This window comes from Scleropages formosus, chromosome 18, assembly GCF_900964775.1.
Source record: "Scleropages formosus chromosome 18, fSclFor1.1, whole genome shotgun sequence".
Lineage (NCBI taxonomy): Eukaryota > Metazoa > Chordata > Actinopteri > Osteoglossiformes > Osteoglossidae > Scleropages > Scleropages formosus.
Genome location: NC_041823.1, coordinates 1,818,910 through 1,833,069, shown reverse-complemented (window position 1 = coordinate 1,833,069; position 14,160 = coordinate 1,818,910). Strand labels below are relative to the sequence as shown.

General features: G+C 50.0%; 1 protein-coding gene across 3 annotated transcripts in view; it reads right to left on the bottom strand.

The window, feature by feature from the left end:
* Nucleotides 1–5,255: 5,255 nt before the first annotated feature.
* LOC108940683 (teashirt homolog 1-like) overlaps nucleotides 5,256–14,160 on the bottom strand; it is a 30,307-nt gene continuing 21,402 nt past the window's right edge. For all 3 annotated transcript variants that reach the window (XM_029259937.1, XM_029259936.1, XM_029259938.1), the window contains one exon: nucleotides 5,256–8,914. In XM_029259937.1, the coding sequence (XP_029115770.1) occupies nucleotides 5,565–8,914 (3,350 nt within the window). In that variant the 3' untranslated portion in view covers nucleotides 5,256–5,564. The remainder of the gene's footprint in view (nucleotides 8,915–14,160) is intronic.

Below are 14,160 nucleotides of genomic sequence, written 5' to 3'. Positions count from 1 at the left end.
CCGAATCCTGGCCCAGGTACCCTCCTCGAGACCCAGAAGAGCTTGACTTCCTCTCCTCTTGACCAAGGCCTTATACAAGGCCCTGTGCTTAATGAAGGTCGCTGCCTCGACCGCGGCCGCCATGGTCTTACTCCACTTTACAGCGTGGCTGTAATGGGCGGGCCGTGTCTCGGCATTAGGCCCGGTGTTGGACCAGGACTTCACCAACTGGCGCATCGGAAGGGCAAACCAAAGACGCATAAAGTACTGGTGGGGATGTTCAATCGGAGCTGCCAGTTCGTTACATAACTGGGAGAGGAAGAGACAATTCAGTTTAAGAGGAATGTCAGGCACATCCCTCCCTCCCTCCTTCTTTGGAAGATACATGACCTCCCTCCTCACGTACTCATACCTGCCCCCCCAAACAAGATCGAAAACGTCCTTCGTGAGGCCACTCCGCATCGTGTGGTGCAAGGGGTACACCTGCGCAAGGTAGAGCAACGTGGGGAGGATGTCAACCTTCAGCGCCAATGTTTTCCCTATTAAGGACAGGGACCTTGTCCTCCACAAACCCATTTTCCGTCTGGCTTTGGTCAAACGTTCCTCCCGATTAACCCTGGCGGCACCTTCTGCAAGAAAGTTGAACCCCAACACCTTAAGAGGACCCTTGCATCGGGAAAAACCACCAATGCAATCTTTTCTATGTTTCCAGCTGCCAAAGAACTGGACAAGAGACTTGTCGAGGTTCAGCGTTGAGCCTGAGGCACGCCCCGAACGCCTGAACCAGGGCGAGCGCCCGACCGTGCGACCGGTCCGAGCACAGGAACAACGTAGTGTCGTCCGCGTACTGGGCCAGCTTCACCGCCTCACCAACAGCCCCCGGCAGAAGCAGGCCATCAGTCCCCGGGCGGGCGCGTATGGCGACCGCCAGCGGCTCAATATAAAGAACATAAAGGAGCGGGGAGAGCGGGCAACCCTACCTCACTCCACTCCGCTGGGGCACCCGCCCTCCGAGGGAGCCGTTGATGGTGATGGAGTTTGGTTGAATACCCCACCGTCGGTGTGTGTTCGTTTATGGCGAAGGACCGTAAACGTAACGTGTGGAAGTCGGGCAGCTCTGGGTTAGGGAGCGTCGCCGGCGTCCCACGGTGGCGAAACACGAATTTCGACGAATCCCGAGCCTGCGTTCAGCCGTAGGACTGTCGCTGCGGAGTCGCTGACACGGCTTCGCCATCTCATTTAGAGTGGACGTTTTACGAGGCCGGATAAACCGATACGTGATTAGCGTCGCAGAGCAGCGCCGAAGCCGCCCGTTAATTCGGCCCGTTTCGCGTCAAGCCGTCATCGCTGCTAAGTGAGACGCGTCAGCCTGAGTGTAACATTTTGATTAGAAATAAAAGCATCTTCAACAATGGCATCAATGAGCTCTTTGTGTTCGGACTGACAGCTGTCTCATCGCATCGGGATCCCGGGTACGAGCGGACCGTCCCTGTAAGGAGGCCTCGCGTCTGCGGCTCTCTGTGAAATCGGGCCGACAGCAGAGCTTCTACAGGAACAATATGCTGAGAAACGTCCTCCACATCATTGTTCATAGGTGGCTGATCCCATAAACACTGTACTTTAAGGATAAACGCAAAATTCCTCGTTGTGAATCTTCTCATTCGCTTACAGAAACACATTTGCATTGATTTCTCTACCTGAAGTTATATCGGGAGGAAACATATTCGCAGCCTCCTTAAGTCTCAAATACACTTTTTTTGTATGTTGTTGTTGTTGTTGTTGTTTCTTATCGGAACTGTAAACAAAACAAGCATTCTGCCCCGGAATCTCCAAGTCCAAGGCGCCCGACTGTGGTTCTGCGGTTCTGCCTCCTTATTGTTTGGTTTTCCCTCCTTCACTTCCTGCATCGACGGTGAATGAGATGCCGCAAATATCTTCACCGCTGTGGCCCTTTATCTCCCGCATTCTTGGGCTCAATGGCGCATTTCACGATTCATTTTATAATAGGTATTTCTTCCAATAACAAAGTGCTACTCTGGCAGCCTGTGCAGCGCTGGGTGCGGGACGCTCTGCTTAATCCACCTTGCTGGAGTTCGGTCCCGAAGCAAAGGGCAAAGCAAAGTCTTTTCTGCAGAAAGACGGCGAGTGCAAGGGTGCGAGATGAGCGACGCAGACAGCACGGCAAGGACCTGACCCACTTGGTCACGGACGCCATCGACATCGCTCTGTGAATGACCTCTCCAAAGAGCTTTCGTAGATGTGCTTCATGGGAGCCACAGGTCATGTGAGCCACCTTCAGGGTTGATGGCAAATGGGAAATAAAAGTTGCTACAAAGTAAGGCGGGACCATTGGTGCAAAATTAAAACGCGGTGGGGAGCGGGGGAAGTTTCCGGAGCTCTGAACCTGCAGGACCGTACTGGACACTTCCGCCGGGTGTTTTACTGCTGTGCCACTGGCTGCTCCTCCTCTACGACACTCTGGTTCCTCACTTTGCGAGTGGCCGGTTTGCCCATTTTCAAAGACAGGCTTTTTCCTTCACTTATTTTAAATGGCATTTTCCTTACGCATAAATTTTCTGAAACTTCACTCCGTTGCAGAATAAACGTGACCCGTGTTTACCCTCCGAGTCAAGAGATGGCGGTAAAGAGCACCCAAACAATAGGCGTGTGGGACCGCCTTGAGCCAACTTGCTTCCAGTGTTTCCTGCTTCTATTTAGTGTTGCCGAGCACCAGAGATCAATAACAAGGCAGAATCGCTTTACGTGTCCATGGGATGACTTGTTGGCACTGAACAAGAGTTGAAATTAATGCAATATATATATGTCATACAAACTATTTTTCTTTATTATCGCTATATCTGAAGAATTTCCAGATCCTAACCGGCGATGACTCATGTCTGAGGTAGGAGCAACTTTGGAGTTGCAAACGAGGAGGAGTTACGAACAGAATTGTCACCCCGGTTGCGTTTGTAAGTTGAGGAGCACGTGCGTGTTGTGTCTGTCACGTCTTCATAGCAGCCTACAAAGGAGGGGGTCTGTCTGTGCGCCGGCGGTGCCTCGGTCCACGCTGGGCAAAACCTCGGTAAGTGGGCTGACCTCGAGAGAAGAGGACCGCGCCGACGATTCGCCGGGATGTCGAGACGCACGCTTCCCGCAGCGACGCGCTTCAGCTGTGCTTTCATCCCCCAGCCCATGTTTGTGTGCACACGGCGGGTACCACATGGCACCACTTCTCCTGATTACTGGATCATTTACATAGGATGCGCCGAGGCCCTCCACAATGAAGGCTCCCGCGTCTCCGGATTGTTGCCTGAATCGAAGGAAATAGCAGGTTTAATGGTATTAAAGTGTTCTTTTTTTGTGCTGTGTATCGCTTCAAAGCGCGCCGTCTTTATCGGCGCCTCTTTTGTGCGAGATGAACAGTTCCCCTTTCTGGATGATGTTGCTGGTGTCTTGCTTTGTTGTCCTCCTGTGTATCAGACACTGGGATGCGGTTCCGTTCCCAAATCCGCACGAGACAGCGAACAGACGCAGGAGACCTGCTCCTCTGCACCTTCCGTGGGATTAACATCAGAATGAAACGCGCTGGATGCACTGGGTGCACTGGGGTGCGTGTGTGTGTGTGTGTGTGTGTGTGTGTGTGTGTATGGATGTACACGCACTGTGCAAAAATGCATGTTTCACCTAATATGCAAATTAGGTCCGGTGACTCTAGTAATCAGCCTATTGAATGTTATCTAAATTCAATTCGACAGCAAAGGGACTAAATAAATCTTATGCAGAAAGAGGTGTTGTCTGGTGACAGAAACCCTTTCTTTCATTTCAAAGAATTATCAGTACGATTTAAGGTTTACGCTCACAACGTTTCAACAGCATCTCCTTAACTAATAATATATTGGGAGGCGACTTGCTGTACCTGCGTCTGCTTCGCTTTTTGTGCTCAGTGACCTGAAACGATAGTAGGAAAATGTCCATTTCCCTCACAGTTTCAGTCGTTTTTCATTGCTCGTCTGTGAGGCGTTTGAGTCCTCTGACTCGTCCACAGCGCTGCTCTGTCTCATTGTCCTCGTTGTCCACAGCTGTTTGGACATTCCGTTTTTCTACTCGTTTTACACGCAGTTCACAATCTTTCTCAATTTGTCAAACTGAAACTCCGAAGAAGAAGCGGCTCAATTTGTAAACGTGCCTGTAGAGCATCGTTAAATTATGAAATCCCTCGATTTAAGTTGAAGCGGCTGGCCAAAAACTGTACCAATGCTACAGAAGCAGGAACTTGGTCCTGCAAATTCAAGCAGCACTTTATATAAAATGTACCCGGTTTCGTGCCGTACGTGGATATTTAGTGGCAGTGGTAAAAAAAAGTAAAAGCAAATCTTACCCAAGAACTGATTTACAGTTTATTTTACAATTAAGAAAAACAAAATGAAACAGAAAATGTTTATTGGTGCGAGCGAAGAAAAACCTTTTTACAATATTAATAAAACATTGAAATGTATATGCACTTATCGCCTTAATCTCACACAATATCATGCATCAGAACGGATGCAAGAATAGTTAAAATTACTTTTGTAAACCAAGCTCGGGGAGTTACATTTCATTTAAAAAAAAAAAAAAAAACATGGCTCTACAGTATATCTATTTACAGAATTTGTTGTTTTTATTTTAATATATATAAAAGGACAATATAAAAGTTAAAGAATGCACAGTCTTGAAGTACAAAGAATCATAACATGTTGCAAATGGCAAGATTAAGTCATATGTTGCTAAGCATTTACAGTTAACATAAATCATCTTTACATGGGTTCAAATTGAAGTGCCACACCATAGAAAGAAACCTGTAACAAACCATATATTTTGAAATTACTATAAAGTGATACTTTATAATGAAAAAAGCACATGTATATTGTAAAACAAACTTGCATACTTGATTTTTTTTAGTTAATTCCACTAAAAGCAGCAACTGAGTGTAACCTCTTACCTGTATGATCACGATTGTTTTCATCATTTTCTTTACCACTTGCCACAACTCCTCCAAGGTGACAATTTTTCTGTATTGCAAAGGCCAATGAATGATTTAGAGAAAGAAAACAAGGATCAACCGATCGCTGAAATCAAGCACATTTTAAACTATGCAAAAATGTGTGGTTTCCTTACAAAATTAACTTTTAAGGTGCAAATTCAGTCTTCATATGGGCTCGCCATACTTTTGGTCTACACAACTGTCTTCTTCAAATTATTTTACACAGCTCTCTTTTTCTGCAGCCGCCACTATTAAAAACAGTAGTTTATTTTTCATTTTTTATAGAAACAGAATGGAAACTAGTGTTTAAGCTAGAATCACTATATGACATGCACAGACAAAAGGGCATATAAATTACATTACAAAACAAGTGTTAAAAATCAAAGGGAACAAAACTGACCAAAAACAATGCAATAAGGTCATGGTCCAGTTAGGCAGTTTCACAACATAGGACTGATTTCTGAAGGCTCATTTGACGCCCAGTGCAGTACGGTGATCAAGTTTAGTGCAATAAATCGTCCGGTGGGAGAAAGAGCGAGCGACACCCCCCCCTCCCCCTTAGGTTTTAAGGTGTATCTGGCTTCTCGAGCTCCATGACAAACCCGAGGTGGTCCTCGGGCGATTTGCTGTGCGTCTTGCTGAGATGCAGCTTGATGGCGTGCTTGCTCACGAAGGCCCGACTGCACAGCTTGCACTGGTACAGGGAGTCGTCCTCAGACAGCGCCACAGAGCCAAACTCTTTGTCCTCGATGGCTTTGGTGACAGCCTGCTGCTCCCTGATATGGTCCATGGACAGCTTAGAGAGGTCCGTCAAGCTGAAGCCCAAGTGTGACTCCAAGTGGCTGATGTAGGTGGAAGGAGTCCTGAACTGAGAGGCACAGTCGCTGCACAGGAAAACCGGCTGACCGGAGTCTATGTTCTTCAGGAATTTGGTTCCGCCTGTCCGCCGCAGCTGGTACTTCACGTTGGCCAGCCAGTGCGAGATGGTGGTCATCGAGAGCCCCGTGAACTTGCAGATGTGCACCCGCTCCTGGGGGCCAAGGTCCGTCATCAGGTACTTCCCCTCGGGCGTCTCCCGAAGGCTGGAGGCGAACTGGGCCTGGAGGATGAGGAGGTGCTGAGGGTTCCAGTTGGACTGTCGACCTTTCCTCTTCTGAATGGGCGACATGTCCTCCAAGGTGTCCTCGAATGTGCTGCCATCTGCATCAGACTTTTCTGAAATGGAGGATGGGGTTGAAGACTTGGGTGTCAGCCCACCCGTTAGGTTCTTCACCATGTCCGAAATGTCCATCAATGCGTTCTCCCGCAGCGGAGAAGCAACTCTTTCCGAAAAGCCCAGTCGGACAGCTCGGCCACTGCTCCCGTTGAGATTGCTCTTGCTGAGAGTAGAGGTGGCGCCGTTGCCGTTTTTTGATTTTGTCAAGTCCATGGGCTGGTCATTGTCTTCATAATAATATCGGTTTATGGACTCAACCGGCTTAACCTGAGCTGGGTTATAGATGGGCTTCTCCATCATGCTGTTGCTGATCTTGTACAGCATAGCTAGGGGGTCAAGTGTAGAACTAACGGGTTTTGAGGCCTTGCCCAAGTGAGTGTTCATTATTGACTGCAGTGCGCTGAGGGGGTTGATCGAAGGCTGTTCTGGCGAGTGGTCAGTTATTATGCCCAGACTGTTGCAGCCATTGTTGATGGGAGATTTGATACCCTTTTGACCGTTCTTCATGCAGTTATCCACAAGGCTTTCTCTAGGCTCCTGCTTGCACATAGTCTCCACCTCCACACCTGTTTTGCCATTCTTGACCCTAGAGTTATTGCTAAGGTCATCGGGGGTGGGCGAATCCCTGTATTCCTTCGGCACCGGTGAGGGTGTTTTGACAGGTACCGGCTTGTACTTATCATAGTTCTTCTCTTCTTCCTTCTCCTTCTTCACGGAGGTCTTTCCTGTGACCTTTTCCACCAGCTCTTCCATGGCAGATACGTTGTTTCGGTGACAGGGAGAAAGGGATGGGCTCCTCGAAGAGGGAATGACCAAGTCGCACAGCGTTGCTTTTGGGTGACCGTTGAACGTCGGCTGGACCTGGACACTCTGCACCGCGGACAAAGGTGATTTCATCGAGTTTTGGAGTTGGTAGGCGGCATGAATACTGGGATATCCCCCCCAAGTCGGTGTGCCAGTCTGGGCTTTGCTGATTGCACTGGAGACCGTATTTTCCAGAGACTTGAGAATATCCATACCGCCTTTGGGAGTCTCCTCCAAGTCCTCTTCTCTAAGGTACTTGTACTGCGCATTTGAATCGGTCTTCTCTGTGAGTTCCTCTTTTTCCTCTTTTACCTGTTTCTCTGGAATATCTATGTCCATTTTTTTCTCCTCGTGCTCTCGCTTCTCCTCTGACTCAGAAGAGTGACTCGGAGACCCCGATTGTGATTTTACAGTGGATGGCGGAAGCCTTGCAATGGTGGGAGGCAGCGGGATAGACTGAATCTTCTCTTCGACCACAGGGTCAAATACCAGCTGCTTGCCCTTCTTTGAGGCAGAGGTGGTAACCTTGAGAAAGTGGCCGGTGACCATCATGTGGGCGGTTAGCTGTTGCAGTGTGTCGTGGGAACTTCCACACTCCATGCATTTCAGAATTTGGGCTTTGCGCGCCTCAAACTGCCAGGTATAGCTGGCTCCGTTTTGATAGCCATAGCGATTGTTGGGAGTGACGTAGGGGTTCGCCACTTTGGGGTCTTTCCCACTCTCCCCAACGGGTGTGCCTCCAGCAGACTCTGGGGAGCATGGCGAGATCAAGTCCTGAAGTGCTCGTTTTTTGGTCGAAGGGACCAGTTTGGAGGCCAGGGCTGGCATGGGCTCTTTTAGAGGCACTTTCTGGTAATGCTTGGTTTTGATCATATGGACACTCAGGTCCTGAAGGGACTCAAAGGAGTGCCCACAGTACATGCACTTGAGCACTTTCTGAGCATCTTCCTTGCCCTCCATTTCCATCAAGGAGCGCTTCCTGGGCTTAGACCACCGCTTCCCTCTGTCATCGTCTTTGTCCTTGTTGTCGTCGCGATAGTGGCCCGTTTCGTTCATGTGGACAGTGAGGCCGACCAGAGTGTCGTAGGCGGCGCTGCAGTCTCTGCACCGGAACTTGCTGGCACCGGTGAACACGGAGCCGTAGAGCTTGTTGTGTTGCCTGTACAGCTGCACGGTGCTGAAGAGGCTCGGTTCGGGAAGTAGGTGGTAAGGAGTCTGCTGCAGGGTTTTAGCCAGAGCAGCTTGGTGCCAGTCATAGCTGAGGCCTCCGCTATTGCTGGACCCGTGGTTAGTGTTAGCACTGGCATTATTCACGGAGGTAACGACAGAGGCGGTGGGAGTGTTTGTGGCAGCAGCGGCACTGCCATTCGCGGTACTGCTGCTGCTGTTGCTACTGTTGTTGTTGCTCTTGCTGCTGGCATGGTTGCTGCCGGCTCCAGCCCTCCCGCTGCTGTGGCTGCTGTCGTTGCTGCTGCCGTTGCTGCTGGTACTGGCACTGGCACCGGCTGGCTTCGCCTTCATGATATCCATAGCGATACTGGACCAGGATGCATCCGAGATCAGGTTTGCATAGACGGCTTTCATGCGCGCCAGACTGTCCTGCAGGGAGACGCCATTGCTAGCGGGGCGGACCTCCTCCTTGTCCTGGCCATCTTTCGAGGAGGTGCTCCTGAAATCGGCCAGCCTGTCGCTGGCGTCACTGAGCGGGGAGCCGTAGCCTGCATCCGGATTGGTGGCGGTGCTGAGAGGGGAGTTTTGGTAGCTGGCTGGATCCTTGCCGTCGTCGTCTTCATTGTAGACAAATTCGCCATCGTGGCCATCGAGGGACAGGCCGTCGTCATGCAGCAGCTCCCCGTCTGCGGCAGCTGCTTTGAGCTCGTCCTCAGGAACGTAGGCTGGTGGAGGAAGAAAAGCAGGCGCATTAAAAGCTGGAACGAGCACAGCTCAGGTATCCAACTTTGGAGGGCTGCGAAAGACGCAACGCCGTTACCGTATCGTTACCATATTTAAGCTCCGCGCTTTGTACCGCACGCCTGTGCAGTGATTCTAAAGAGAGAACATTCTGGCATGCCGCACGAGTTCACAGTTACACGGCTCGAAATATCCGCCCGCTGATATCCTACCCCAGGCTATCGGGCCCTGGAAGACAGTAGCGCTTAAAAGGAACAACAAACAAACTGCTGCGGTTCTCCCGCTGGAGAGCGAAAGAGAGAGAAAATTAACCGAGTTCATTTCGCGTGCGAGTTTATATTGAATATTGAATTTGTACCACAATTTTAAAATACTTTACATGTCCTGCTTTAAGTCAATATTTAAATCAGTGACACAAATGAACGCCGGAGACTTACTTTTCTGTGTAATTATTTGACGGTGGATGCAGCACGATTGTGAGAGATTCCCCACGGTTTTGCAGTACGATACAATATTCATTAATCTGTCAGCATGTCTTAGAGGCGCTATCTTTTTTAACTAAGACATTAGATCGAGATGTAACATTAAATGGCATCAGTGTCTTTTTCTGGTTCCAACACATGAGTGACTGGATACTTGGCAAGGTCAACGCTTCCTTGTACGGTTGGACTCCATTCGCCGGCGCAGACTGACATCTTTCTCTCGCCGCCCTCGCAATTTGCTGCACTTGCCCCGGGGAAATATGACAGTTCGCCCTGTCACCGGACTGAGGTTCGACTCTCCGCTTGTTCCCGCGTCTGCCAACACAGACATTCGCAGCCCGTAGTTATGGGGACTGTCACCGGAGACGGCGATTGCAGAGGACAGCGTCGCAGAAAAGAAAAAGGAAAGAAAAAGCCAGCAAGATCCCATACAGCAATGCTTTTGCAAAAATGTCGATCCGGGAGAAAATCGTTAATTACACAATTTCGTTTAAATCTTTTGAGATGTTCTCAAGGGCCATTTGCCCCTCTGGGGGGTTGGTATCTGCTCATTATGACAACTGGTATCCTTAACAATAACGCTGCCCCACAACGGCTATTAGATGACACAAAGCTAAGTCGGGTCGGCAGTCGTCTCACTTTAAATATTCCGCTTTCCGCAGTCCGGTTTCTACGTTCACCGTGGACCACAGGCCATCAAACACCCATAGGTTCCCCCGTAGTGTGTGAGTAACAGAGAGAGTGAGTGAGTGTGTGTGTGTGTGTGTGTGTGTGTGTGTTCCACTGACGTATGGATGAGTGACCCAGTGTAAGCAGTGTATCTAGTAGTGTAAGTCACCGCGGTGAATAAGGTGTGTGGCCTCATAACACCACACAGAGTTCATTGGAAGTCGCTTTGGACAAAAGTGTCTGCTAAATGAATACATGTAAACTGTAAATGTGAAACGCAGGCACGGGGGTTCAGCACATTTGACCACATTATAAGTGATCGTTGGCCTATCAGTCAAAAACGACACTGTGTAACCCTTATCTGGGCACAAACGGGCTAAAACACACATGCAAACAACAAGATTTAGAAATATTGTGATTTGAAATGAACTGATTTTCTAAAAATAAAAGCAATAAAGGGAAAAAGACAGGATGCCACCTTTGATACAAGCGATGAATTATTATCATTATTATTATTACTACACGTCGCAGCGAACCGGGCGCAAGGCCGGGAGGGGGGACACACCCAGGACGGGACCCCAGTCCGCCGCAAGGCACCCCAAGCGGGGCTCGAACCCCAGACCCACCGGAGAGCAGGACCCGGCCAAACCTGCTGCGCCACCTTTATTATTATTATTACTATTATCATCAGGTCTACAGTTTAGCTGGAAATGTAAGTATCACATGAGATGCTTCATCTGGGAGCGAAGAGACAAGGATTTCATACATATATTTAGAGAAAAGGCAGCCAAAGTACACACTCATACTCAGATACACTTGGATCCCTTTCTAGCTGTTGGGATGCGTTTGCCTCCAAGTGTCCGTTAGCGAGAGCAGCGTGACTGAACGGCGAATGACACCTCGGCGTCTCCACCGAAGGCAGGCTGGGAGGGGGGGGCGATGATCAGTCCAATTGATTAATTAGCCTAACGAAGAGCAAACAGAGGCTGTGTGCCGCTACTTAACTAAGAATTGGAGGATTAAATTGGCCTGGTCTTATCGGCCGCCTCTGATGTCGCATCGCGGACACACACACAATGATGACATGTTCTCCTGCGGAACGGGGCGAATCGCGTGTAACACGGGCTGCTGAAGGGCCATCTAGTTGTGTCATTGCCTCTTCCTTGGAATGGAGCGCAGGACTCTGTGTAACTGCCTGCCTGTGTGTGTGTGTGTGTGTGTGTGTGTGTGTGTGAGAGAGAGAGAGAAAAAACAAAGAATTTTTGCATGGCACATTTTTACATACAAGACGTGCTTTGCTGCGGTGCGTGTGTGTGTGTGTGTGTGTGTGTGTGTGTGTGTGTGTGTGTGTGTGAGAGAGATAGAGAGAGACCTCAGAATATGCATGGGGGTGTACCCGCTCGGGGTGTGTGCTCTGCTCCCTGCATAAAGAGAGATGTAAATGGGGGTTATGGACAAAATGAGGCTACAGTATGAACACTTGAGCAACGATCCAGTGCGCGAGCGTGTGTGTGTGTGTGTGTGTGTGTGTTGGTGTGTGAGAGATGTGGGGGGGTTTGACAGATAAATGCAATGAAAGGCAGAGAGGAAGCGAGGGGGGAGCGCCTCCTCGACGCTCTCTTTATCTCCCGCCTCCACGGCTGTCCTAGATGCCAGCGCTCGTCTCTCCTGATGAAACAGATGTTCTGTCAGCTTCAAACGCGGCGCAAACCCGCCGTGTCCTAATCTAAGTGGACATAATACCTGATATGCGCAAGGCGGTGAGTTTAGCACTGGCTCAGAGGCACCCGGCGAACGCAGGCAGCAGGGGCGCTGACAAGCCGGCGAGGGAGAGCGTCGCAGTGAGCGTGTGTGTGTGTGTGTGTGTGTGTGTGTGTGTGTGTGTGTGTGTGTGCGCGTGTGTGTGTGTGTGTGTGTGTGTGTGTGTGTGTGTGTGTGTGTGTGTGTGTGCGCGTGTGTGTGTGTGTGTGCGCGTGTGTGTGTGTGCGCGTGCTCACAAGTACCCTCAACTGAGCGCAGTCTTTCTGCACTATCAGCGTTTCCATATTAAATGCTCCTATAAAAGAGCAATATGCAATATTTACCCAACAGGGTATTTTTCACTCTATCAATTCAGCGCAAAAACCTTGATCCAGGGAACTACAGCATGAGCTGGGATTCGAACCCAGTAACTTCCAAGTGCACAAGTTGATGACTCAAGGGATTCTCTAGCACTCATTGCTCAAACACTCTGCTATTATTACTGTCATTGCCCATCATTTCGGGGTAATTTTACTGTGTCTGTTCAAGGTAAGTGTCTTCATCAAGGGCACTGCAGCAGGAGGCGGGATTCGAAACAAGAACCTTCTGACTGCAGGGTGAGAGCACTAAGTGCTCACCTTGCTGAAATCCAACAATAAAATTTGGTACCTTGCAATCACAAGGTGCTGGGTTCCAAATCCCATCTCCTGCTGTAATACCCTTGATTAAGGTGCCTACCCTGAATTACCACAGCAAAAATGACCCTGCTGTGTAAAAGGTAAATAAGCGTAGGTAGGTCCATGTACGGAAGACCTCTTGCCGTAATGACCTTGGAATGAAGTGCGAGACACTGCGGCGCAGTGCACGTTCGGGCCTATGGGGGGCGCTGCGAGGGCGAAGGAGCCCGTGCGGCCTGACGTTTCGGGGACGTTCCTCGGCCGCCTTCCCGAGACGCGAACGCGCGCTGACGGACGGACAGATGTAGGAGGAAGTCGCACGACCGTTAAATTGCGGGTGCCACTTTTACGGTTCGCCGTTCCAGCCGTACGGGTGGCGCTGTGTGGGCTCACTGCCCCCCCAACGGAAAACGTAGATCCGAAAAAAGAAGGAAAAACAAAACACACGCACCCACATGCAGCGACCGTCCCAGAAACACACGGCAAAGCGGGAAGATTTTGGGCACCGGGGTCGCCGCGCGTCTCATTTCACCGGAGTCTTTGCAATGAGCAAGAGGTTAAAGGTCAATCGCGTCAACATTCGTCGCCTGGGAGACGAGTAAATAAACCCCGGCCCACGTGCATAATATTTCCGCTATTAGCTCAAGTCCCAGCCTGATAAGTGCGCAGGGCACCCCCCACCCCCCACCCCCACCCCCTTTTTACCGTGATTTGTGAGACACTTTGCACCAAAAAGCATTAAAAGGGGATCAGAAAGACAAAACCTAACCAGTCAATGAAAAGAAGGACAATTATCCCCGGCCCAATGGAAAAGTGGTTCGATGAAGGCTTCCTGGGAGAAGGATGAGTCAGAACATCGGGGATCCAGAACATCCGCACACTTCGCTAAATGAATACCTTAAGCGCGCAGGGGCCCGAGGATGCGAAGGCACTGGAACACAGCGGTAAAAAAGGTGTAAAGCACCACATCCTGGACGCGACAGCACACCGACACAACGTAACGTTACACTCGACTCGGTGAGAGCTACTGCAAGGGCTCCGTTTGTCCACACACTGCACACACGCTTATTCCTCTGTACAAAGTAACTCGTTTAAGAGCAGGAAGGCATTTTTACCCATTTACTCAGCTGGGTCATTTTTACTCTGTGACTTCGCAGTACCTTCATCAACGGTACCAGAGCAAGGGCTTCGACTCAGATCCGGAATCTACACACTAGAAGGCAAGGGCTTTAACCGCTCTGCCCCCCGCCGGTCGGCCGTCGAGTCCCCGAGTCGTATTTGTTCGACGGCGTGGCTGTCGGTTTCTCGTTCACGGATCAACGGAGAAGATCAAGTCGTGTCTGTGGATCCAGGTGAAGACGACTGCGCTTTACTGTAGTCAAAACGTGGTAACGCTACAGTCGAGAAAAGCGACGCTCGCCGTTACGCTTTGACATCTGTTACAGGTGACCATGTGACCGAAAGAGGTAAATCGCTGTTAACGCCGTATCGTCCTTTTTCGAGGGAAGCGTGCGCCGCTCAATATGCAAATGAAGGGGCCCTTTTGTCCGAAGCGTTTCGGGTCCCACCGAGGGCCTCTTGCACAGGGCACCGCGTTGGCGTTATGGCGTTATTGCCTGTTTTGGGCGATTTCTCGCACACACACACACACACACACAGCAA